Genomic DNA, 26,152 nt, shown 5'->3' on the forward strand with positions numbered 1-26,152 from the left:
TGGATCTTGCATTATGCCATTCTTGCAGAACTGCATGCTAGGAGAAATGGATCACTGTAGCTGACTGTGGTGCAACTTCTGCTAACGTGTACCGTGAAGTGCCATGCATTTAATAACCATGGGTGCAATGTGGGCGTATGTGATAAGTAAGAATCATTTGGAATGCCTGTGCAAACAGTTTAATGAAATCTACATTAAAGCCTTGAAGAACACATAACTATAAAAGAGGACTGTGAGTCCAATGGCATATTTTACAGGATCCGGCAGCCACATGTTGATCAACATCAGCAAAGAGTGACGGTTTGATGGACGACTGGATTCGTCCAGGCCAGCAGCATACCTGTAGGATGCAAAAAGTACAGCAGGTTTATAGGCGCACTTGTCATGGCACAAAAGAACTGAACAATAAGTGTGCTGCTAACCAAAAACGTAAGCAACCGCATCCACATTCGGCCTTCTGCAGTACAGAAGCATTTCCTATTAGCTCAAGCCAGTTCTGCACTGAATACAGCTACCCTCTCAGTAATTTTCACAAATTCCTCTCCCCACCAGACTCAATGCCATGTGTGATTATGTTTTTCCTGTTCTCATATCTGCCTGCCTTCACTTATCTACATGTGATTTTATAGAAATTGATATACCATGCCTTTCTTTGTGAGCAAGCCGACTTTGACGTCACATGGCACACCTATGCGGGCAACAGTGGTTGCCCTCTGATCTCATAATTGCTTTAGGGAGCAGGCACAGTGCACTGCTGTCCACGTGCATTTTGGTGCAGCAGCTTTTGCGCAAAACTCGGCCGACGCATGCTGCAAATGCAGCAGAGGCCTTCATTACAATTTTTTGCTTGCGACCTTCCCAACACTGAACACTGTGGCATCTGATGGAGTACATTGTTGCCATGCGGAAACCTCCTGCTGCCAGCTAAGCTGCTGTCTTGCAAAGCATTAAACTGCAAAATCAAGTAGTATGCACTCAAGAGAAAAGAGTGAACACAGTGTTGCATGCTTAGCATGCAAGGTCTGCATAAAATATTGTCTAAGCTGCAGATGTGATGCAGTTGCACACAGTGCCCATTCTCCTGGGCCTCTTTGTACACAAAAGCAGAGAGCATGTGCAACCTCGAGGCAGCCCGCAGCAAACACTAAGCGAACCCAGTTCTCTTGCTGCCGTGTGACATTGGCTTATGATTAGGATATATATCGCTAGATAAATCTGCACTGTTACGATGAGCATCATTTATCCAGCAGTGGCACAAGGAATAGTGGTATGAGGCCATCGGCTATGAGGAGAGGGTTCCTTTCAGCCATCCGTTTTATGCGAAGCATACTACTTTAGCTACCACTTCAGCCCTTCACCGTGGTTATGCGCCACCAAATCACGTGATACATGACGTCACACCACGTGACACGATGATGTCACGACAGTGGAGAAACGGGGGCCCACCTCGCGCCGTCGCTGTGGTTGTGCGCCTCCAAATTACGCGACACGATGATGCTTCGCATTCTCCAGGCTTAACCAAGTTAAGCCTCAGCCATTTTCTTTTTGTGTTACAGCAGGACCTGTACGAGGGGCTTTCTCGGGCCTGAAAGGTGTTACGGATGCCGCCTTTATTTCAATGGCAGCCACATTGCTCGCATCACAATGGGAGCCGCTTGGCCGCCTCGTTACTCGTCACGATGTGGCTTACATCATGCGCGAGCTGCTAAGACGACTGCAGCGCGAACAAATCAGTAGGAGACAAGTTCTCTCCCTTACTTCCCACAGAATACCACCTTCTGTGGGGTGCACACTCGCTTTTAGTGTCTGTGCGGACCAGGGCTTCCTTTGCCAAAACCGGCAAATCTAGCTGGCATTGAAATTGAGAAATTGGAGTAACCGAACACTCCGTGGTTCACCTGCAGCTAGGAGACAATTTGTTGCTCAGGCGGGCCTGATATTCAAGAGGAATGTGGACTGGCCATTTTCGAGGCTATGCTATTTGTGACGTCATGCAGTCCACACATGAAGTTGGGAGCGGACGCACTCTAGAGTCAAATCCACTCATTCGGGCGTGTGGTGGGATGTGGTACAGCTATGGCGGTCACTTCTCAGCCATGGAGAAGAGTGAAAAGCTGGGAGTTGTGGAGTATGGTGGAAGGAAAGAATTCCTCCATGTTGTAGAGTCTTTGTTCTCTTTTGCCGTGCACTAGAGTTTGCCATCATTTTCGCGATAGCCTGCAGGCTGCTGTTGGTGATGCAGAACGCACCTGATGACTTCGTAGATGTACGACTGCTCGTGCACTCCGCTGAAGAGGTGGGCATAGGGCCCGTAGGCAAACACGGCCACGTCCTCGCCACTGTGGGTGCCCGCCTTCTCCGGGTACACGGACGGGAAGGCGAAGTCTGCATTTGCTGCACACAGAGGCATGGGGTTCGGTGCAATGGCTCCCGAGCGGGTGGTGTTCCTAACACAAACGAAGTGGCAGCTGTTTTGTGCAGTGTACTGTGCAGCTATCGCTAAACAGCGGAAAACTTTTTTTTTTCTGAGGTAGGATTTAAGAGAGGTATAGGAAGGGGCAATTTTCTACGGGGAAACTATATTGGCTGCTTTTTTTTTTCTGCGTAGAATGTTCAAGGAGAGCATTGTGTGAATAGGAAAATAAGACCTTATTTTATATGTTATTATTCCAAAACCTTAACGAAACATACTTGCGGCGTTAGTGATGAATTTTATCCTGAGTGTTGCATAATGGCTCATTGTTAGTTTCATCACTGAGCATTATTTGTTAATAGTACTTTATGTTACATTTGCATGTACATATCTGCTTGTTTCTGATGTTAACTTCCAGTTTTTTGGCTGTCCCATCCCCCTTTGTCTGCGTTATGCCACCGGGCACCGCCAGTATGGCTTGAGCATGTGCGTGCATGCTATGCAAGGAAGTGATGGCATGTTGTCCTGAATGCACACGCATTTACTTTTACTCCGCCATATAGCTGCTTGCTGTACAAATGTTCATATTGAGCGTCATCTAATTCCTGCTACAAAGATACATTGAATAGTGTTTTCCTTGAGAATCTAGCACGCAGCAGTATTCGACCAGAAAGAACGTTTTTATAAGTAGCTCGAGCGCTGCATCGCATTGGAGGGAAATGTAGTGAAGTTTCCTGGTGGACTATGGTTGGCTTTAGACATTATTTATGCCTGTATGGGCTGTCGTGTTATGCACAGAACATACTAGACGAGGACATGGACAAGATCATGCGTTATACTGAGCGTATTTACTCTTTTTGTTTAAAGAGCGCCGTATGTGTGTGTTTTCTATGTTCGTCTTGTCAGTGCTGCATACAATCGCAACGCCTCGTAGCAGTATTGTGTACAAACATGTCGTGTCCAGGGTCAAGTTGGAGTAGTCCTGATGGTGGCCCGGACCGACGGCATAATTTAGCACAGTCCTCGGAACCTGCTTGTCGTCCAGACCTGCATCAATCGCAGACGGTTGCTGGTGTTGAATTTCATCAGATGGAGTACATCATTTCACGCCATGTATTAGCGGCATCTACCTAAAACAAGAAACAACGAAATGCAGGCCTGTGCACAGGTGGTCGGCAGCAAAGTTCCTACTTAAGTAAGGCATCCAAGGATTGTCTTTTATACTGTATGTCATTTCAGATACAGGTATACTCTGAATGCCCTCGGGTGGTCGCAACACTGTTTTGTCGATGGTCGTATGCACTAGTCACGACAAAAACAATGTTCTGCCAAATGTTCCGCTATTGGCAAAAGAATACAAACCGATAACATACAACTGTAGAACCTCAATGAGCAGCGCCTGGAATAGTCTCAAGTGATCAACTGTGACTGTAAGGTGTCAGACAACCAACTGTACACATGTGCATATGAATTGTTTCCGTAGGTTTATGACTTGCAGCCTGCTGTGGAAGAATCAAATTGTTGCGCTTATATGGATGCCAAGGGTTGTGACCAAGAGCAATGGCAACATCAGCACCCACTGTTCTCGTAGCAGTCACAATGTGGATAATTTTTCTGTTCACTCATCTTTTCAAAAAAGCCTGCACAAATGAGTGCGCGCATTTCACTTGACTAAAATTTTGCGAAATTTTTTTGCTTGCTTTCTAGGCGGGAAATTTTTTTTTATTGAAAAGCCACTACACACCGCCCGAATGGAGTGCAAAAAGTGCATGGTTGATATGGAGCCACCTCTCCTTCCATAAGCACCCCTCCAATGAGCCCCATGCCCACACCAGTACACACAGGGAGTCTGGAAGGGGGGGCGGGGGGTGGGGGGTGTATAGTGGCCCGCTTAGTAGGCATTGGAGAGGAGGCCGCAAATTTTGTCCCATATTCTTTCCTGCTACCAAAAACACATGAACAGGCGCTACTATGAACTACTTGCCCCCTCCTCCACCCCTTACCCTCTTATGGTGAGACCTGCACACGCCTGCGCTATGCAACTACATCGTGCTCTCGCTGTACCGAAAATGTTGGCTCCCCGGTGTGGCTTTCCGCCCATGACGAACGTGTGGCCGTGGTCGGCGGTGACCACGATGAGCGTCTCGTCGGGCCGCGTCATCTGGACCGCCTTAGCGACGGCCAGGTCCAGCGAGAGCACCTCGGCCAGTGACCGCTGGGCCAACGTCTCGTGGTGGCCCTTGTCGATCTGTCCCGCTGCAAAGGCACCCATTTTATGCGTACAGAAAAAGACTTCATGCGCGAACACCTGCGTATGACATGTCGTGCAACTGACGCACTTCGAGTTAGTTGCTCGGGGTCTGAACTGTGGAGACAAGTGTGGTTGTACACCGACTGGCTACGCGTGGCATGCTTTGCTCGCTACCCGGAATGGATTGCCGCAAGACGGTTTCACCACCTCAGGAGTGAAGCAGCAAGACCGACGGAAGTTTGGTCAGCGCTGTGTTCGTCTTCCTTCCCGTCCTTCTCCGTTCCTTTCTTTGGCCTTGTGCGTTTGCGCTGAATACTATGAACTTAATTCATGCAGTTGATTGGTTCCGCTGACTGGAGCTCTTTATAGGAGGTATTCACTGAGGCCGCGCTACCAGACGGCGCGAGCGTCGTCGCGGCAGGCGCGCCATGTTTGCGGTCGTTTCAGGCCAGCTCGCGCAGTGTCACGGTGCGCCGTGAGGTACCCGGCCTGAACTGTTAGTGATTCGTAACATATTTGTACGTTGTTGAATACGTCAGCGACCACTTATCTTTGTGGAGCGCGTATTGTGCATGAAGTTTGCAGCAGAATTCTGCGCCGTGATATAACCGAGCTGCCTCAACTCGGCAGCAAAACTGGCTGGCTGCGCTGCACGCAAGAACGTACAAGACTTGCAGCTTTTAATATCAGTTGATAACTGTCAGCTAGTCATGCAGGGCACATCGTGGATAAACAGCACGATTAATTACCGAAATTCCAGAACTGGCGCCGCAGAAATTGATAATTCAAGCGCCTAGCTGTAGTCCGCGAACTGCTGACGCTTCTCAGACGTACGGTCTTTCAGCAGAAAGGCAAAGCGTCATAGCTGCCTTATTTACCCGACAGAACGGCCAAACAAATACTGCCATGCGCTCGCAGCACGAACGGCAGACACAGCGACAATGTTTTGCAGTTTTGATTGTAGCTACGTAGCGCTGCTTCGTATGCACAAGACCGTTTTCTCAGCAACGCAGTGTGCAGCCATTCCGCTAGATTCAGTTGTAACACGTCACTTTCAGCAGGTAGAGATGACAAGTTAAGCTACAGCTAAGTGAACAGACCCTTCGAATTACTCACCTCTTCAAAAACGGCACTTCGGCCGTCGGCACCGCGGACGTCGGCACCCACAGCACGGCTCTTGGACTCACCCGCTTGTCAAGTAATTGCACCCTCTCATAGATTTATATCCTTTAATTCCTTTGCCTGCCAGCAAACTTAAGCCGTGCACAAGGTGGGCCTCGATACCGGTGAATTCAACGCGCGACAGCAGTCTTTATACGTCGCACACCATGCCGGTGCCTCCGCATTCCTACGGAGGGGTCGACCTTTTCACAAAGTAGAACCTTCTGAGCGTGCCCGCTCTTTTCTGCTTCGCACAGTTCACGGAATATTCACTCAGTCACGCGGCGGCACGGGTCGGACAGAAATTACGTGCGGCGAGACGCGAAATACACTCACATTTCACCCATCACCAGCTATTCAAACGCTGCGGCTGGCTGCGGCGGCCGCGCGCGCGACCACCAACATGGCGAATGCCGCGCCGGCCGCTAGCGCCCCTTGCGGATGACGTCATGTGAATACCTCCTATAGTTTAAGTGGCTCTGCGCGCCCACTGGGCCTTCCCATCAACCTAAAAACGGCCACGAAATGCGACCATCATGTAAGTTCTCGCAAGCACACGCGCGCTGGAGTAGCAATTAATTCGTTTATTTCAAATGAAGAACTGTTTCTCAACTCTTTTCAGCATTCATTGAATGCTTGCTTCAGGGGACTGCCTCTGTCGTCGGCTGGCTACTGCTTTAGATTTTTGGAGACGTTTAAGGTTCTGAACTCGTGATACAAGACCAGACATGCCGCATGTGGAAGGCATCCCAAACGGTCATAGGGCCGGCAAGCGTGGCCATAGGGCTGGCAAGCGCCCGTGCATAAAACTTTTTCGCGGTGTGCATGCGTAAGGGGCGGCATTTTACAGCTGATCTTCCAAAGCTTCGTGCTACCTGCAACAGCAGCACCTTCTGATTTCTGTGATACACCAAGAGAGTGCGTCTCGGGCAGCGTCTGACCTCCGGTCATGCCTTCCATGGATCTGAGATGCGCCATTATTTTGCAACCGACAAGCTTCACCTCCTTTGATTGAAGGTAACCTTCCATTCAACAGAACCAAAGTACCCTAGCTCTCTTCAATGGGCTCGTTCTACACAGCGCTTCCTCCAACAGGTCTCGCGCGACTGGCCGCAGGTCCTTCGGTGTGAATGCCGTCTTACACATACCTGAGCAGAGTGTGTGGCTGGGCAAGTTGCTTTGACATTCTGAACATTGTAGCGCTGGCAGACGAGGGACGAAGGAAGGACGAGGCGATCAGCGCCCTTTGTGTCTCGTCCTTCCTTCGTCCCTCGTCTTCCAGCGCTACAATGTTCAGGATTACACATGCCTCTCACCACCACCTCCTGCTTTGCTCTCAGTGGTGCGCCGGCACGTAAAGAACTTTTAAGACCCATCAACGGTGTAGCGTGCGTGCGTGCGCGCGCGCGTGTGTGTGAGAGAGAGAGATAGAAAGAGGCTGTCGCTTGCCAGATTCATCGTATTCGCCGATGTGATCACGACTGATTACTTTCAGAGAAACCTGGCGGAAGCCAACAGCCACCGAAACCGAGGAGCATGATTTTTGTCCAATTTGTTGTTAATTAATTAGAGATGAATAGTGTAAATAGTCAATCACTGAAAGATAATTGATCAGAAAGCAGCAGAAGAAACAACCACATGCCACCGGTGGGATCCGAACACACGACCTCCGAATTTCGCGTCCGGTGCTCTGCAACTGCACCCCAAGTCCCCATGATCTTCCAGCTGAGCATTAGGCCAGCCCAAACACGAAAATGCGATGGATGGCTTCGTGTACCTTCGACGAGGAGCAGAAAGCCATCGGGGTTCTTGCTCAAGATCTGGATAGCTTTTTCGGTAAGCTGGGCCAAGTGACTGCGTCCCTGTCGGATGTCATCCAGATCTTCATACGGCAGATCCCCACTGGCGAGCAGTGCTGCAAATAAAGCACAGATCAATTTGCGGACATGCGCTAAGCCTTAGCTGCCATAAGAGACAAGGCTCAGCGTTTTATGTGTTGCGACCGAACGCTCTGATTAGAGAACCATGACTAATAGCACACCGAAGGGACTGGGACACACCAAGCACAGTCTCTGCCCTCGTGGGGTCCAGGTCATCGATATCCTTCCAGGTGGTGCAGACGTGAGCGTTCATTCGGTCTGCCTGCTTGAGGTGGGACCACTCCTCCACGAGGTTCCGGCTGTCCGGCCGTTTCCCCGGCTGTCCGGTCTGCGCAGCCTCCTCGGGAACCAGGAAATGCTCACGGCCGCCGCCGGCGATGAACTGTGAGTCAACGGACACATATGTTCCAGGTGGTAATCCGTTGTTGATTGATTAAAAACATCCTTATTTGTTCAATATTCTCAGAACATGTGGGTGGGCCGCCTAGTCCGGTAGTCCACTGGCTGCTGCTGCTGCGCTGGCCCTCCCCACCAGCCAGTGCTGACGGTCAGGATCATCGCTGAGCAGAATAGCCTCCCACTGCTCCTCCGAGAGGTTCGGAATGGGATCAACTATGCATTCATGACGTAAGAGTCGCAGGCCGTTGACGTGCAGGTGTCTGGGAGCTACACCGTAAACGTCGTTTACAAACCCACGTAAGCAAAGCCAAGTGACATCGGAGGCACACCCTCGGAAAAGCAAAATCGCAAAGAAAGGACTGAAGGAGTTGTCAGATCACAGGCTCTGTGTTGTTCTCGCGCATTTGTTGCACCTTTGCGGTGTTTATTTCAAAAAGTGACCCAAGAACTAGCGCCTGAGTCATGTCTTTTTCGAGCAGTCATGTTTCTGTGTCGTTTTTCAAATAGCAGTTTGCGAACTAACCCAACACTGTCATTATGTTGTGCCTCCATCAATTTGCAGCTACAAAACGGTACTTCCATGAGATCTGCGACGGAGCCATGCAAAACCTCGATCACGTGGTAGATAACCAAGGGCACAGTAGACAGCCTCTTTTAAAAGCAGGTGTAATAAATGACTCACGCGGAGGTGGAGCCCAGGCGGCCGGTGCACCAGCTGGTGGGCGATGTCGAGGCAGTTCTCGCCGCTCTTGACGCCCACGCTACTCTCCCAATCGCGGTGAGCCGAGTGTGCGTAGCCCGCTGCCACCGTCGCGTCCGTTACGCTGGCCGTGGTCACGAAGCCCGTGCTCTTGTCTGCATCGAGAACACTGCAGTCTCTTATAGGCTTTAGACAAAGAAAGCGAATACGGTCTGGTACCGCAGAAAAACACGCCACGACTCAGCCGCAACTTACCTGATTCTCAGCATCACTATCGCAGTCGTGTTAAAAAAAACTGGTTATGACGGTTGTAAATAAATATATAGAGAGAAAAGAACGTGCAGTATAACTGTCCTACTCTCGGTGGATATTCGAACCGCGCCGTGAGGGAAAGGTTGCAGACAGAAGTGAAAGCAGGGTCAGAGAAAAAGTTCTGTAGTAGAAGGCTTCGGATTAATTTCTACCACCTCGGTATGTCAGAGCACATGGGCGTCTTGAATTTTGCCTCCAATGAAACGCGGCCGCCACAGAAAGGACAGAACTCAGTAACTGCCTCATATCTCGCTAGACATGAATCGCGCTGCGGACGAAGGGATGAGGGAGGGTGTGAAATAAGGAAGAGAGAAAGACGTGCCTCGGTGGAGGTCTGTGTCCTAGTCTCGACCACCCGGGGTCCTTTAATAACGGGCACTGACATCGTACAGCAAACGGGCGCCTCCATCGAAACGCGGCCGCCGCGGCCGGGTTCGAATCAGAGTACTCCGTCTCAGTAGCCGAGCGTGCGAATAAAGGAAAAGGTAAAAGGAAGCATAGAGAAAGAAGGGAAGCTGCACATCATACGTGTACACGTGGGTTGGCTTACTTCGGAATACTAATGTAACCCCACGGGTTGACTGCACACAGCATATATGCACGTAAACGGGAGCAGCGTACGTGGACGCATGTCAGTTGTGTTCCGCGCTACCGCGAATGAGGCTAGGGGCTCCAGCATGCGCACCTTTTTTAAAAAATACAGAGGCCTCGGGCATGCTACTGAGCCACGTAGAGGAGGCTCTTTCAACTCGAAGCTCCCAAGCTCTGGAGGAGCACTGCACTGCCGAGACTCTGCAAGTATGTTCGCCAAAGTCTGTACCATCTCTGTAGAAAGTTCACATCAGAATAATGTTCATCCCCGATGATACGAGTTCTCTCCAGGTTGTGCAATGGAATGCCTGCGACGTCCGTGGCGCTCGAAACCTCGAGAAAGGACGGTGTACATCCTCCGGCGAAGTGCTTTTGGGGAGCCGAGAAGTGCTCGAGAGCTACACAGCAAAGACCAGCGATTACTGCGGTCGTTGACGCAGTCTTTGACATCAGTAGGTGGTTTTTACTCAATAAGTCAAGGTAACGCTTGGAACAGGGGCCTGTCCAAAACGTTATTCTTTCTTTTACCAAGGGGCCTGGAAGGTAGTGGAAGTTTGGAGGACGGCGTGTTGAAACGGGAATGAGTTACAAGCGGAGGTGGTTGATGCTTAGATATTGATTTTTTGAAGTTGGAAGGGGTTATTCGGTGTTGGTAAAATATTTAGGGGAATCCCCCAAGGTGGAGTAGATTTTGAATAAGGGAGTAAATACTCAATACTCGGTGTTACGACATATTTTCGAGTCCTTACGTATGGTATAAAATAATCATTGAGCGCTCATCGTACGATCGTCTCGTATATACCAACCGGCTTCCTGGGCGAGTTCGTAGAGACACTTCAGGTGGTTGCGGGGGTTGGAAGCCTGGCTGCAGTTGCCCATCAGGACGTGCGCCGACACGCCCAGCGTGTAGTAGTTGGCCTTGACGCCGCACTGGATGGCCGTGCCCGAGCACGCCGAGTCCGGAACCAGGCGGTCGACGCAGTAGACCTGCGCTACACGGGCCCCCGCGCACACCCCGCTTTTCACCCGGCACGGCAATCCTCTGCCCCAGCCCTCTTCTGAGGCACAACCTACTATCCTATTCAATATGGGCTGCTTACCAGTGTTTCCTGTCCGCACTTCAAATGGAAGAACAGAGGAAATGCACCTAGGAGTTAGCTGCGTCGAGTTCAATCTTATCACTAAGTTCTAATGGCGTAATCTGTAATTCGTTAATCACACCTGGATTGCCTTGAATGGCTGACTAAGACGTGGAGGCAATAGTGAAATTGTACCGCGTGCTTGACTTCTCTTTAGTCTTTCTCCTCCTCTGCTCCTCCTCTCTGTCTCTCCTCGCTGAGTAGTTCGCCGAGCAACCGTGCCAGGCGCGCTGCCCTCAAAATGCATATAGGAGCCATCGAGGCACCCTAAATGTATATTGCTGCTGGCATATTCGGCAGTAGAGCACTGGGAGCGAAATCGACTGCAAAATTTTCGTCCTTTTCGCCGATCAACATACGGTTCAGAGATATGCGGTTCCCCGCTTCGACTTCGTGAGCAGCGCGTAACGACGGGTCAGTGGGTTCCTGGCATCCCCTCCATTGCCCTAAAGTCACGTTTTGAGGACTATGTCTCAAATGCTGCCTATAGCATAACTTCAAGAAAAAGAATAGTCTAGAAAATAAGAAAAAAAAGGAGACTGCTTACTGACAGTGTGCAGAAAAAGGAAAGTTTATACGACAACAAAAAATATGGTAGCATCTTGAGGTACACCTGTCTACGTATATATAGCGGTTGTCAAAAGGCCGCATGACTTTGCAGTTTATTTTGAACACCGCTCTTTTAACCAGCTATTTAGTCGCAAATCGTTGGAAGCATGACATTGCTAGCACTAAAGTCGTAGAGACCGCCATATTGAATGACCAAAAGTGCAGCGCTTTTCGCCATCTGTGCAATGAAAGCTTGGTGGGGACAACGCGTGGTGCTCAATCATAGAGCTCGTGACGCCACGTGCAGGCCATGTATTGTTACTTGCTCAGTGAAATCTAGGTAAAAGGGAGGAGGAAGAACAAGAGTTATTGACCGAGAGATTACGCGGGTCGGTCTCTTATGCCCGGGAAATCATGTATTGCCGAACATAGGCATTTGTAACGCGACGATAAGAACAATTGATGCGGCAGCGCGGAAACAGTGTGCACAACTGCTAAATACATGAGCGCTGGAATAATATGGAATAGTATGGAATTGCATGTGACAACATCGCCTGCGCCAGCATGGCATAGGTGGCGGGCTTTTGAGTAAATTCGACCATCTGTGAGTCTTTAATGTGCACTGACATCGCTCAGGACACGACCGTGCAGCGGGCAGGACTACAAGCTGACATTTCTTCTGTTGCGTTCAAATTACGCGCGTTGTGCGAACGAGTTCTTCACGCTTCGCCTGTGCCGTTCGCCGCAAGTAATTTCGATTGCCCGGTACGCTAACTCTGAAATTGAGGTCACCCCCACTGAGTGTGTCCAGTTCCGTCCAAGCGGCCGACTCGCGTTCGCAACGTTGACCGTCCGGCTCGTTGGTCTAGGGGTATGATTCTCGCTTAGGGTGCGAGAGGTCCCGGGTTCAAATCCCGGACGAGCCCTTGTTCTTTTTTTTCTCTCTCACTCTGAGCCAAACCTCTGAGATGGCGGCCACTAAGTATATTTTTCAAGGCATATTCATGAACTGAGCAAATCGAACTGTCGCGCTTTTATTTTACTGCCACTGTTGAAGACCGAAGGTAATGAGCGACCCAACTGACACACACTGTTATCCGATTGCGCGTGCAGTCAGTCTTTCACCTTACACACAGGGGATGCATTTCTCTTTGGTTATACCTCTGATATGTTTTCATTTATCCATCGGTTCGCTCAAAAGTTCTCTTGGATTTCTGTACATGTTTGCTCGAGCGTGGATGTCAAGGTAAATGCTACATTTATCACTTTCGTGTCATTAACCCAGCCCGTTATTAGTCAGTACAAACAACATTAAACGACTAGTTTTACAGGCAGTTGAGCGTTATTACACACGTCACAGGTTATGATTTGAAGTGATGAACATCATCACAAAAGGGCTAGTCCTCGGTGTTTATTGGACAGACACCTTTCCTTGCTGCATGTGTTCGAGCACGTGGTGCGATTACGTATTAATTTTAGAGTGAAAGCTTACCAGGACGAAAACAGCCTCTTTTATAGTCTATCGAGAGACCGCGGGCCTTCTTTCAGTACACAGCGTGGCTTTATCTCCTCTTATCTCGTCCAAAGCTTAAGCACTTAGCCTTTTTTTTTTCGCATTGTCCCTTTAATAGGGCTCAGAACCTTATCGGAAAGGTTCTGGTCGGTGGAAGCGACGCACAAGAGACTCCAACAGATATCGTCTCCTGATCTCAAGGAACTGGCGTCTACACAAGAGGGGCGAGTTCAGATGCCCGCAAAGCACGTAGCTATTCGTATACCCAGCATAAAAACTCGTGTGATTTGCATTTTAGTTTGTCAGCTAGCGGTTTAATCAAGTGAAGTAACTCTGCAGTTGCCAACACAGCAGTTTTGAAATATGTCTCCACATTTGGTACCATTGTCTCTTGCGTTGTCTCTTTGTTAAGAAGGTTCCGTTCGCCATTTCTCTGCAGAAATTTTCATTTTTTTTTGGTCTAAATAGTCTAAAGAAAGGGAACTATTCTGTTTTGCAACGAAAAACTGACCCTGTAATTGGTTATCTCAATAAATTGTCACAACGGATGGAAATTGTAGACCAGGGGTTCCATAGTGTTGATATGCGAGATGGACATGACTCTATAGAAACTCAGGGAAAAAAAATTATATTATTACGGGTGAGAAAACGTTTATGCATGAAAATGGTGGAGGACGTGCTACCAGGCTCGTTTTTCTGAATATATTATTTATTGCGATTTGCTAGTCCGCATAAGGAAGCATCCTATTAGGATTAAAGAGTGCTATAGATTCCTCTAACACAATGAAATCACTACTCGCGGTTACAGATACCCAGAAAAAGTTCTGAATTCGCAAAGATGTTCCCTGTTGTGTACAAATTGCCTGAAAGGGTTAAAGTCAGAACGTTTTGTCCTCCATAGTCCCACACGCGCGCACACACGCACGCACACACACGCGATCAAAGCACCCATTTTACTAGAAAAATTCCGCCATTTGAATTTCACTGTAATCTGACACGATGCCATACAGTTTATTTACTCTAACGTGGAAGCCATAACTGCCTCTAGACAATCAGGACCGCGCTAATTCCTGTACCAATGTATGGAATTTGCTCCACGAATGTGGTGCAATTGTCTGAGCAACGCCTGCCCTTAGTCCGCAGATCTTTCTAATATTGTGGCTCCATTCCAGCGCCGGCAAATTATTTGGCGTAGTACTAATACTGACGGCACATACAAAGAATAGTCAACACGTATTTGCCCAGATGGTCGCAAGAAATGCAAACAGCCTTATCGCCAGCTGCGTCAACGATCGGCGATCTGAACACGAAGAATATGGCAGCTGTTGACGCCTTTTAAAACGACGTGTTATGAAGTGATTTTTTTTTACGTGCTTAACACACTCAAAGCCAAGTTTACGAAAAAAAAAAAAAAAACTGGGCTCGTCCGGGATTTGAACCCGGGACCTCTCGCACCCTAAGCGAGAATCATACCCCTAGACCAACGAGCCGACGAGCACGCAACGCGCCGTGCACAGTCAGGCGTCAGTAGGGCACGCGGCCAATAGGTCTTGAGAGGGAAACGAAGGCATCATTGGCGCTTTGCCTCCTGAGCACAATTACATCGGCTCTACCTCTCCGGTATTTGTATACAACGGTTAGAACAGCTCTAAGCAGCTCTGTCATCTGCACTGTACTTGAGTTCACACAAAGATGTAAGCACGAGATTGGCGAGAAAATGGCGCGAAGGCCCCCCAGGAGGGCAAACGCGTGGGGAATGCGTCGTTTTTTTTAGAGCGCAGCTCTTTGGCGTCCGTTCCTGGGTTTCGCGTCGGCGTCGGCCTCGTAACCAGCTCCGCCCCCAATGTCACGCTTTTCAATTGGTCGAAATGCTCGTGACGTCACAGTGCGCGAATTTCAAATGGGGCCAATTGTACTTTGGCTAGTAACCATGCAACCAATCAAAGGGATCGTATATTGATGCTGCAACTAAGTTGGACTGAGTTCAGTTAATTGCTTAATTAATCAATTAGCCTAATTAATATAGAGGAGAATGAAGAGGTCAGAAGAAAAGAAAAGAAAGACGCGCGCCGCAGCGACAACAGCGTCCGCGGAAGGAGACGCTGCTGAAAAAAAACAGATAAGTACGAAGCCGCGTTCCCTCCACCACCACGCACTTCCCCACTCAGTAACACGTTGCTCGTTTCATATACGTTGTGTCGAACATCCTAGACAGTTCCAACAATTGACAGGTTAATGACAGAACACGATGGATAGAAATACAATAATATAAATATGAAATAGCCTAATTAACCTTTCTAGGTAGACCGCATAAATCAATAAAACAGAGAACGAAATTGGTCGAGTTGGGGAATCGAACCAGGGTCTCCGGAGTGCGATACGAGCACGCTAGCCACTCCGTAATGCCAGCTGAATGGTTTGGAATGAACAAAGGCGCGTCTAGCTAATACGGCGTCTTCGTTCACTCCAATCTTCCCCCTTTCCTTTACGGCGAGGTGCAGGTGTCCACCCAGATATGCGAGAGAGATACATTTCCTTTCCTCAAAAAATAAATTTACCGTCCAGCAAGGCGTACAGCAGAATTGGCGATGGCGTTCTGTGGACTCCCTGGCAGCGTTGCAAGACGCTGTCGCGTTCCACTCTTAATGTTAACCACACATCAGTGACACGCAGACAGCCGATGGACGCGTCATTCGCTGGCAGCACTTGATTCATCATTCACAACCACATTCTTAACGTACGCTCCCTTGCCGCACATGCCAAGGACGTACACCACGATCACATTCTGCGCCATTCCTCTGTACTTTGCTTTGCTGAAACCTGGATGGATCCCGAAGAGCCTCTCGAAATCATAGATTTCCTATACTGCTGTGGTGCTCGCAGAGACCACAACAGAGCGGCGGGAGTCGCTATCTATTTGCGCACAGGTCTCTCTGCAATACCAGTCGAAATGTCTGGCACGTCACATGAAGTTGGCGAACTGTGCGCCGCAAAGTTGCCCAACGGCTTGCTGGTAGTAGCTGCCTACTTCGCCCCTACCGCACTCACGAAAGACGTCGTGCACTTCCTGCAACTCGCATTAACCGTCCATCGATCCACACCGATGTTAGTAGTGAGGGACTTTAATATTGACATAAAGACAAACAGCAATTTCCTAACACTTCTGCGGGAGAACATCCCGTTCCTCTCGCTCGTAACGCGTCCCACGGCTGTGACAACCTCGCGAGGCACTTGTATAGATCTCGTCTTTGAGAATCAAGCATTGGTGTACCAAGTCGAACATATATCAGTCTATTTCTCCGACCACAAAGCTTCCTTCATGACTAGCCGCCGCGGTGGCTCAGTGGCTATGGTGCTCGGCTGCTGACCCGAAAGACGCGGGTTCGATCCCGGCCGCGGCGGTTGAATTTCTTTGGAGGAGAAAGTTTAGAGGCCCGTGTGCTGTGCGATGTCAGTGCACGTTAAAGAACCCCAGGTGGTCGAAATTTCCGGAGTCCTCCACTACGGCGTCTCTCATAGCCTTAGTCGCTTTGGGACGTTAAACCCCATAAACCAAACCAAACCAAAGCTTCCTTCATGACTGTCAAGAACTGTTAGTGGAGTCTTTGTTAAAGGAATACGTGTGAAAAATAAAAAAAAAATTCTGTGATAGCGCATACATGTGTTGCTCGATTTCTTTGCCTCAATCTATCGAAAAGGTGAAACAGCTTATTTGCTGCGCTCAAATTTCGCATTAGGAAGTAACGTAATCGTCGGTAATTTTTTTTTCTTTTCAGTTTCCAGATATCGCGATGCTGAAGGCAGTGCTTTCAAAAATACTGAAAAGCTGTCGCGGACTCGCTGACGGTTGGGTACATGCATACGTTAGCGTTTGCAATCTACGATTGATTGATTGATTGATTGATTGATTGATTGATTGATTGATTGATTGATTGATTGATTGATTGATCGATTGATTGATTGATGCTCGCCTCACCTTGGAAAAAGAGGCGTGCGGGAATTTCTCGAAGATCAGGGCGGAGGCCTCGCCGGTTTTGCCGGCCAGCTGTCCCTTGAAGACGCGCGCGGCGGTGATGGTCGAGATCCCCATGCCGTCGCCGATGAACAGGATCACGTTCTGCGCGCGCCCCTCGCGCTTCTCGGTGTTCAGCCGCATCTCGAGGGCCTTGCGGTTGTACCGGTACCAGAACTCCGGATCCTCTGCGCACACACGACGACCACAGCGAGGAATCACTATCTACAAAATTAGCGTCAGAAAACGGCATGGCTGAACAGGAGAGACGAGCGCCGTTCTGGCTTATTGGCGCTAATTTTGTAGAGATGGAAAAGCATCTAGGTCAACTTCTTGCGCTGACGAACGTAGACCACTGGACAGCTACAGCACTGCCGATTGCTTGAACGAGCGGCAAGGAACGGAGAAAGTCTTTGAAAAAGGCTTTCGTCTATCAAGGAAATGAGATGGTCGTAGTACACGCGAGACTATCATGACTTACTCATGGCAGATGGGACAAGCGAATTAGACGAACGAAGAGACTTCCACCGTTCTCCTAGTCCACCAACATGGCGGGCAATGGCAGGTTGGTGCAAGCAACTTGTGCAAAGGCACTCGGCTTGCGTTCATTGCCTGCCGGACTGGAGTTTGTTCCCTAAGCTGACGGTTGTCTCGATACTACAGGCAGGCGTCTCCCTGGCATCGGGTAATGGGTTCACTCACTCTCTTGCTGCGCCGTCGGGTTGGGGAAGCGTGCCGTGGCGGCGGCCGCCCAGGCCGCGGTGATGACGGCGGCGGCGGCGAGCAGCGCGACGACGACCGCCCGGTGGACGGGGGCGTCGGCCATGGCCCCTCCTCCTCCTGCCCCGCCTGGTCACTTCCTCCTCTTCCTCTTCCTCGGCCACGTAGCCGCAAAAGGGAATGAGTTCGCAAGTGGCGCAGATATCCACCCGTATAATGCCACATCCTACGCAATACTCGTGCGATGCCGGTTCGGGATCGAAAGGCTTGTACTGGATAATCTGCAAGCCATATTTTTCCGAGTTTGCAGGTAACTAGTCACAAAAATAACAAGAAGAAAACGAAATAGCATAATGGATGCCTTTCTTTTGAGACTATCCTTTCAACGGCATAGCTTTAGTTCTTCGAATATCACCGAACTCAATTTAAAGGCGTTATTTTTTTCAAGACCAATTATGCCTTTGCAACTAATATCGGAGTGGGTTCCGCAGCTAGGACCAGACTAGGAAGCTTACAGGGATAGGGCGCAGGACATGGCGCCTAATTCTAGAACAGTGAGCCCGAGGCCTTTGTCTTGCAGTGGACGCAGCTGACGATGATGAATTGCGAAAGAACTATGTCGAGATTTCAGAGAAACGTTTAACGGTTACCATCTTTCGGTCCTGTCGGCGTCGTCCGCTGCAACCCGGTGACAGTGGACACCAGGAGTCGCTTGAGGCGGCAACCAGGCGATAAGATGACTGAATTGGGAAAGAACCTATATATCTAGTCCCTGATCGCCCCTGAATTAACCATATGAGCTGCAATTACTAAAGGAGCTTTCTCTTACCTGGGAGTGCGCCGATCCACCAGGCAGTACTTAAAGTCAGGGAGTCTCGAGGTGATCTCGGACCCCTCACCAGTATTGCAAGGGATCTGAGACACCCGCACTAGAATGTAGGGACTGCAGGAATCGATGCAGGCAACAATTTTTTTTTTATTCTGGTCAGTGGTGGTCCAAACATATCTTATCTGTTGTTTCGCAAATATCGCTGTGATTTTTGGTAAGAATCATTAACGTGTTTTCTAAAACCTGAGATGGAGAGAAATAAAAGGTCGGCAGCAGTACAAAGAGGCTGGAAGAAAAAGGGGAACTCGTCACCTCCCACCACAGGTCCGTGAAGAGCTGGCCACTCATCTCCAAGGCTACCCAATAACAATGGGATGCACAGTGCAGTCTCCCCCCGGCAACTTTCACGAGTGATGAAAGCTTCCAGCCTCCCCAAATCCAAAACGGCTATAAGCCGCTTAGAATCTTTTCTTTTTCTTTCTTCCTAGCTCGTTCCCGCCTCCCGGAGATTAGTGATGTTTCTAGTTTGCAGTATTTTTGTTCCTTTTCTTTTCATTGTGTATATATGCACTTGTCTAAAGCGATATGCAAAACAGGCCGCCAGCCGCTTTCTCTCTCTCCCTCGATCTACACATTCCGAGCATTCTTAAGAACTACGAATTATTGTCCTGTGCGGCCGATTTACCTAATTTAAATCGGATTAAACGTCCCGGCTCCCGCCTTTTTTCTGAACTCACCGCTGAAGGTGGGAGCAGTCAACTAAAGCGCGGAGCGCCTTTCAGGCAGTCACGTGGCGGCTTCGCTTTCGCTTTTAGCTTGTTTTTTAGGTTTCCAAGAATGAATAGATTCAGTCAAAGACTGCATAGCTGCAAATTAGGCTCAGGGAAATAAAAATACGCGTGGACTCTTTGTTTTCGCTACGTATCACTCCGCCGATGGCAGAGCGGCAAGCCGACAAGACTGACTGAAAGGTTGGTTGACTACTCCTATACCTTCAGCGGTGAGTTAAAAAAAAAAAAGGCGGAAGCCGGGACGTTTAATTCGATTTAAAGTAGGGAAATCGGCCGCACAGGACAATACTTCGAAATTTCAAAGGATATAGGGTTCCCGCAGTAAAAAGATGAGTTCAGATTCCTTTTCAGCGCACCTGCAAACAGGGGTGGACCCCGTTCCCTTCCCAACCCACTCTTCCAGGGAGGCGGTGCTGACCAGTGCAGAAGCTATGGTTCAACAACGGTTAATTCTACGGAGCAGCCGCTCTAACAATGAGCTAATCAGGAAGGCTAGACGGTGGCACGGCGAGGAATCGGCAACGGTGTTACTTTAATGTGCTTTAGGGAAATCCCCAAAGGTGAAGAATATTTGTACTATGGAAGCGTTTACTCATTAGCGTCCATCCAAGCGCAGGCATACCGCTGCAAAAGAAAGCTACAAAGGACATGGCACGATTAGATGCGTTTACCTCACTGAAATGATAACTTACGTCATATGCGACTCTCCATGAGGATGGGATATGGCTATCTTTGTCCACTTTGATGACACTGAAGACCAAGCTTTCTCCTAGTTTCTGTTCCGTATGCTTTGTTGAGTTGTGGAAATGCAAAACAAATGCTGACTCGGTGAAACAGCATGGTACAGCCCGGCCGCTTCTTCGCTTAGAGGTAGGGCGAAAGACCTGGGCTTCCAGCTTTGCTACGCCCTGCAAATTTCTATTTCCAGCCATTTACGAAGTAGCAAATAGCTGAAAAAAAATAACAAAAAATAAAGGAGATAGTGGAGAATTTGTTTAAAGCCCCATTAACAAATCGTTTATTCAAGTCCGCACACTTAAAACGCTTTCTACAACAACAAAGTCTCTATTTTGCCCCCATCGAGATTTGAAGTTTGGTTTGGCTTGGTTTATGGTGGTTTAACGTCCCTAGGCGACTCAGACCATGAGGGATGCCGTAAGGAAGGGCTCCGGAAATTTCGACCACCAGAGGTTCTTCCGAGGTTGGCTTCCGAATACTGCGTTAGGACGTAAAACCTTGTGTTCACGAATCAGCTCAGACCTTCGACGAGGTCATTGTTTTCGACCTCATTGGTACAGCACGCTACAGAATCGCGTATTATATGAAACCGATGTACCGCTATGTGCGACATGAAAGGGAACAAATTAAATTACGAGCATTCAGTTATTAATGGAACGCCCTAGATAAATCTATAACTGCGCAGCATTCCTTGGAAAAATTCATGGATCTTGTAGCCTCATCAGTTTTGTCGTCAAGCCAGATTTGATGACCATCCACAGTCTGTATTGGTCTTATGTTTTTTGTTGTTTTTTTTTGCTCACTCGATCATGTACCAAGTGTATGATTGTATTAAGGAATCCTTTGAGACGTGTTTGAACACATGTTTTGAGAGCCAGAGTTGGCTATCTTCCGTCTTCTGTTTTTCACTAGATGTGATTCCGCATATGAATGCTGATTTCTTTTCTTTTAAACCTGATTGCTGGCTTTTGTATCATTGTGTTCTTAACTTGCATCTTATTGTTTATAAATCCACTCCTGTAACAGCCCCAAGAAGGGACAAACAGTATGTTCAAATAATAAATAAATAAATAAATAAATATGCATCACAAGCACAGTTTTTTTTTTCTGTTTCTTGACGGGTTTTTCTGACAGCATCGTTCTAACCGGAAAAATTCGCACTTTTATGCTAAATTATTTTCTATCACGTTGTACACAGAAGTATGCGTTCTAGGGAAGCAAAACTAGCGACTGACGATTCGTCGAGCTGAGACCGTAAAAAAGGCTATGGCAGCATTATGGCGCTCGCGAAACCAATCGCTTCTACTGTTCTTGCTCTTGTTCAGTGCCACCGAAAGACAGTCTGTGCACCACCCAGGTGCCTCAAATGGGGTGTGCAGCGGCACATGCAGCGTCCGGCGCTTGCGGCGCCATGATATCGTTCGAGGCGTTGAATGACCCTGGAAGCGATCCAGGGAGCAGCGCGCGGCGCGTGTTGGAGGCGCCCGTCGTTAGCGCACGTGGCAGCGCTGGCGTAAACAGCCCTCAGCAGGCTTCGCTGCGCTCGGTGGAGAGACTTGAGAAAAGCATTGCCATCTTGTCGTTAGATGGCGCGCGGTGCGTTGCGGACGCCGCCACAAAAGCATTGTCCCTTCCTCGTTGTTCGCTGCTGCTTGCCTCTTCGCGCAATTTCTGGAAAAAAGAGGAGAGACCACCACTTCCTATGATGACCCGAATACGCAAAGCGCAAGTCAAAGACTGCCAGAAGATTGCCGAGATCATGGTAAACTCGTTTGAAAGTGCTGTTCTGTGGCGGTAGAGCGCTGCGACCTCCATGTAGGAAACAAACAGTTCGACCACAAGCACGTGGGAAGTAAAGGCGCGAAATTTAAAATTAGCACTAGGTTTGCAGAAAGAAAGTTTGGTTGCCAGCAATAGGAAAGCTGTCCCTGCATAATGTCTATTAGAAGTTTTTAGTATACCGGAGTTTTATAAGCGCAGACGTGTACCGGACCACTGGACGCCTCGTGCGCACGCGCAGTGACATGGGTGGGGCCAGGCGCGGCTACTGCGCGTGCGCAGCCGGCGTCCAGTGGTCCGGTACACGTCTACGCTAATACGACTCCGGTATGCTAAGAAAGCCTATTATCCAATCAATTTCTGTACCACACATCTCTTCGGTCGGTAAGATGTATTCTACTAGTTCTGTAAGTCTTTGGCTTCCCGCCCGTCCTAAATTTTTCTTGTCTCCGTGCGAGGTCGCTGCGTGCCTTCCGCCGAAACTGAAACTAACGGATAGGATAGGCTAGGACAGGACAGGAAAACTTCTAATGTCCAAAAGAAAGAGGGCAGCTAAAGGGCTATCCGCCCAGACGACGGCCGAAAGGTCTTGGCTCTCGGCGGCGGCGCTGGAGAAAGATAGTACCTATTTAAGTTTGTAGCCCTCAGGTGAGAATATGCTGAGAGCTAACATACGCTCCGCACCAGATTTCTCACACCACCCTCGAGTGCCGGGTGATGGTTCCCGCTCATGCATCCTCCAGTGTGCTCGTTCTTGTGTAGTTCGCTTGATGTGTCACTTTCCTTACACCTCTAATATTTCCTGCATTGCTCACTCTCGTGCGGTCTTGCTTTTATATGTCTTCCCGTAAAGTAATCAAGCAAGTAGCAAAATTTTGTTGCTTTTCATCCTATTGCAGAGAGATCGTTCGGACATTGCATTCACGGACGTAGACATCATTACATCGCGTAAGCGTTTACTTTTTTCTTTTAAGCCACTGTACAATGTGCGCATAGTGTAAAGCGGTGCTAAAAGATTGCAATTATTAACTTGATTTTTGTGGTGGATCGAAACTTCTGGTCAGGAACAACGCAAAGTTTTGTTTCCCAGTACGGAACTAGAATGCTGCTCCAAAATCACCTTAGATCCTGCAGCCGTGAGTTCCTGCTTTACAAATCTGCTTTCTGTACAAAAAAAAAAAAGTAAAATGGCGCGAAGTTGGTTGAGTTTATTCTCGTTGCGGAGCATTTATCACATTATTTTATATCAGGTGCGGTCAATGATATTTCTAGAGAAAATACGCCATGAGCATGAGAATCGCTCGAACCAAAAAGAAAGAAAACAAAAGCCGCTTTCTCATTTTCTGTTCTTTTTTTTATGGAGGTGGAAGGGGGCTGGGGTGGATAGAGCCAAAGCACAGTACATACCCACTTGCAAGAGAGTGTCGCTGCCTTGATCGAAGTGTCGCTGTCTTGAGCGCCCGCTGGACAAAGCACCTCCTAGAGCTTCAAGGCTGATGTTTAGAGCAGTGAAGTTTATTCTCTCTCTCTTTCTCTCTGTCCCTACTGGGAATTATGCATATTTATTTACTCTCTGCTTAGATCCTAGACCATACACTCAAATTTCTTATCACCTTATTGACCGCTCGTAATTTTTTTTTTTCGTATGCAAGCGAGCGTTTGTATCCGAAACGCACAAAAACTTTTAAATTGCAGGGATACAAGTTTGTTACAAAAATAAAAGTCTGTTTTCAGATTCATAAAGATTTCTTCGTTTGCTGGATTGCAGGTCTCGAGGAGAACGGCTTCGGTGAAGATCCGCTCTTAATCTCATTCCTCGCTGAGGACGATGATGCTGCTGGTAAAAGAGAGGCCACCAATGAGATGCACTATATATGTATCGAAATCGCTCTTTTGGTGTTAAACACGAACTGTGGCTATCGCATGCAGGTGCTTCCAGAATAATAGGCTACGCTATGGTGTCGAGGGCCTACTCAACATGGGAAGGCAAGAGCCTTCGGCTTGGCGATTTGTACGTTGTTCCGGAACGGAGAAGACAAGGCGTTGGAACCGACCTGCTCAGGACTGTCGTGAAGGTGAATACGTGGCTTCTTGAACACACGCGTGAAAAGCGTCAGAGGTGTTTCTTACAGCACACTTTTACATTTTACACGTTTTAAATTTCTTGTTGCTTGAAAGGAGGAGCAGTGTGCCAATAGCCATGCTTGCACGAATGCGACAACTGGCACATCGCATCGCATCACAGAGCGCATCATAAGCCCCGGTTAAATAAAATCGTCAAAATGCGACAGTATAAAATCGCATTTCCTAGAACATCATGGGTAACTAGGTGCGTGCGAATAGTACTTTCCCAAACCAAGTCGAATACGAATACTTGTTATCAAATCGAATTCGAATAGTTTAGCTAAAACTCAATCGAATACGAATTAAACAATGAGAGAACAGAACTGAATACGAACCAGCATTTTTACGAATATTCGCTGCTTATGCGAATATTCAATGAGCAATCGTGGGAAACAGCGAAGCGCGCTGCTTTCGCTGTAGTAGCCATATCTGTTTAAAGACGCAATACTGCATGATTTCCATTTGCGGGTCACAACACAGTCATGCACTAACTCTATAATTGTCATGTTTATGTGCATAGTAAAAGTACTTTTTGCTGTTAATGACAGAATTAGATAATAAACTAGTGCCACATCTCAGTGCATGGGACGGGCGATGGCTACTACGTATATGAGGCATGGCCTACGAGGTTAGGCATGGGCCCTAACGGACCGCACCGCGGCGCTGAACCCTCCATCCCGCGCATACCGATCGCAACAGCATTATACGCAGCGTGTGTACGGTCCCTGCTTTTGTAATAGCCGTGGAATAAAGATACGATGGGCGTTATTCGAACTTCGCGCCAATTATTCTAAAATTATTCGAAAACTTCAGAACGTATTTGGTTCGTTTCGAATAATTTTGAGCATATATCTGTTTGACTCGTTGGAATAATCAAACAGGAGTATAATTGATTCGGTTTTCGAAATTTGGTTACGATGACAATTTTTGATCCTGTTAGTGTCCGCCTGGCCGCATAATCCATTTACAAAAAGGACATTTGTGTACTGCTCACAGTATTTTTTCTTTTCAATCCGTGAAGACTAATTTTTAACACACTGTATAATCGAATTGGTTTCCGACCCTATTAAATCCTGATGGCTGCGCTCGTAGTATTTTTTCTTTCTATGCACGCATAAAAAGCACTACAAGTTTCCGTCGTGCCTTAATCCCGTGCAGGTTTGCCAGCAACAGGGCTGCCCGCGCATTGAGTGTTGCCCGCAGCTGGCGAACACGGCTCTCATCTCCTTCCTGACGAAGCACGGCGCATGCAACATAGCGGTCCAGGATGAATGTTGCTACTACCAGCTCGCCCACGACGACATGCTCAGACTTGCCGGCCAGGCGTAGAAGAAAAGCGCGGGCTGTTAGGCCCAACGCGTTTCTCTTACCTGGGCTACTTGGCAGTAGGTTCAGTAGGAATAAACTATCCATTTGTGGAGAATGACCGAAATTTCTTCCTTTGTTTTAGTAGGATAGTTTTTTTTTAACGACACATACCCCAGTTTTCGTACAGCGCAGCACCACGAAGGAGTGAGAGACGCAAGGAGATTGAAAAAGAAAAATTGATTTCGAGGAGGAAGGACGCAGTAGCTGTCTCACTTCTCTCTGTACACCTCGACCACGCGTAAAAAAAAAAAAAAGAGAGAGAGATGAAGGGGGGAGTTAAAGAAGGGAGAGAGAAAGAGAGGTGCAAGGAGGAAAGGCACGGAGGTTAACTGTGACGACACTGAATGACACACTTGTAGGTTTAGTGCCGTGTGCTCGGTTAAACGATGAAAACGAAAAAGAATGCCGATTCAATGAACGAGCACGGGAAAGCTACAGCCTAAACTGTAGCTTAGGCTACAAAAGCTACCTAAGACTTTACAGAACTTTTTTTATAAAATAGGCTTTTTGAGTTGGAAGAGCGCTTTTTTCACCATAGCATTGTCAGCTGTGTTCAGAGTACATCAGAATACAGCTAAGAAGTGCTAACCAGCAGGATGTTTAACTAATATTGAATAGTTGACTTTTTAACTATTAGCGTCAGGGTCCTTAGTTACTGAGAGTCGTGTAACCCACCGTAATGACTATCCATATCAATCTTTAGAATTTCGAAAATTCTGTGGCTGTGGCCAAACAAATTTTGGCTATTTCGACGAGTTACGTGCACTGGAAAGTTGCTTTGCCTGCAAGCTTCTGGAAAGTGCATGTATTTTGGCGTGATGTAGCCTAAATTTGTTGGGCCACAGCGCTGAGGATAACCGCGTTTTTGAAATTCTAAAAATTG

At 48.2% G+C, this 26,152-nt stretch overlaps 2 protein-coding genes and 2 non-coding genes across 7 annotated transcripts; 2 read left to right on the top strand and 2 right to left on the bottom strand.

The window, feature by feature from the left end:
- Nucleotides 1-163: 163 nt before the first annotated feature.
- Nucleotides 164-17,746, bottom strand: LOC149342341 (alkaline phosphatase-like). Its single transcript, XM_089544639.1, has 10 exons — nucleotides 17,623-17,746; nucleotides 16,885-17,108; nucleotides 10,514-10,694; nucleotides 8,787-8,959; nucleotides 7,886-8,087; nucleotides 7,603-7,740; nucleotides 4,478-4,669; nucleotides 3,365-3,460; nucleotides 2,250-2,394; nucleotides 164-340 (listed from the first exon to the last, which is right to left on the bottom strand). The coding sequence occupies exons 1-10, from the start codon at nucleotides 17,744-17,746 to the stop codon at nucleotides 190-192; spliced, it is 1,626 nt and encodes a 541-aa protein (XP_089400765.1). The 3' UTR covers nucleotides 164-189.
- On the top strand, nucleotides 7,507-25,318 carry LOC149342342 (thialysine N-epsilon-acetyltransferase-like). Of its 4 annotated transcripts, XM_089544637.1 has the most exons (6): nucleotides 7,507-7,661; nucleotides 7,936-8,116; nucleotides 22,677-22,725; nucleotides 23,546-23,617; nucleotides 23,707-23,852; nucleotides 25,060-25,318. In XM_089544637.1, exons 2-6 carry the CDS (start codon nucleotides 8,108-8,110, stop codon nucleotides 25,228-25,230), a joined length of 447 nt encoding a protein of 148 aa, XP_089400763.1. In that variant the 5' UTR covers nucleotides 7,507-7,661; nucleotides 7,936-8,107; the 3' UTR covers nucleotides 25,231-25,318. The 4 variants fall into 4 exon arrangements, with proteins under 4 accessions (XP_089400763.1, XP_089400762.1, XP_089400764.1 ...); XM_089544636.1 differs by having other exon boundaries at nucleotides 7,507-8,116; XM_089544635.1 differs by lacking the exons at nucleotides 7,507-7,661; nucleotides 7,936-8,116 and adding an exon at nucleotides 21,603-21,760.
- On the top strand, nucleotides 12,250-12,321 carry TRNAP-AGG (transfer RNA proline (anticodon AGG)). The gene has a single exon. It is a non-coding gene; the product is annotated as a tRNA-Pro (tRNA).
- TRNAP-AGG (transfer RNA proline (anticodon AGG)) lies at nucleotides 14,327-14,398 on the bottom strand. Its single transcript has one exon. It is a non-coding gene; the product is annotated as a tRNA-Pro (tRNA).
- Nucleotides 25,319-26,152: the final 834 nt, after the last annotated feature.

The sequence above is a fragment of the Amblyomma mixtum genome, chromosome 5 (genome assembly GCF_055824585.1).
Source record: "Amblyomma mixtum isolate Tamu chromosome 5, ASM5582458v1, whole genome shotgun sequence".
Classification (NCBI taxonomy): Eukaryota; Metazoa; Arthropoda; class Arachnida; order Ixodida; family Ixodidae; genus Amblyomma; species Amblyomma mixtum.

Bases quoted from the DNA above. Each gene is read 5' to 3' on its own strand.
- LOC149342341 (XM_089544639.1), bottom strand. From the start codon at position 17,746: ATGGCCGACGCCCCCGTCCACCGGGCGGTCGTCGTCGCGCTGCTCGCC. The intron at 17,109-17,622 runs GTGAGTGAACCC...GTGTGTGCGCAG, and splicing joins CCCGACGGCGCAGCAAGAGA to AGGATCCGGAGTTCTGGTAC. The intron at 2,395-3,364 runs GTTTGTACACAA...CTCTGTGTGCAG, and splicing joins CTTGACCCTGGACACGACAT to CAAATGCAGACTTCGCCTTC.
- LOC149342342 (XM_089544635.1), top strand. From the start codon at position 21,701: ATGATGACCCGAATACGCAAAGCGCAAGTCAAAGACTGCCAGAAGATT. The intron at 21,761-22,676 runs GTAAACTCGTTT...ATCCTATTGCAG, and splicing joins AGAAGATTGCCGAGATCATG to AGAGATCGTTCGGACATTGC. The intron at 23,853-25,059 runs GTGAATACGTGG...AATCCCGTGCAG, and splicing joins TGCTCAGGACTGTCGTGAAG to GTTTGCCAGCAACAGGGCTG.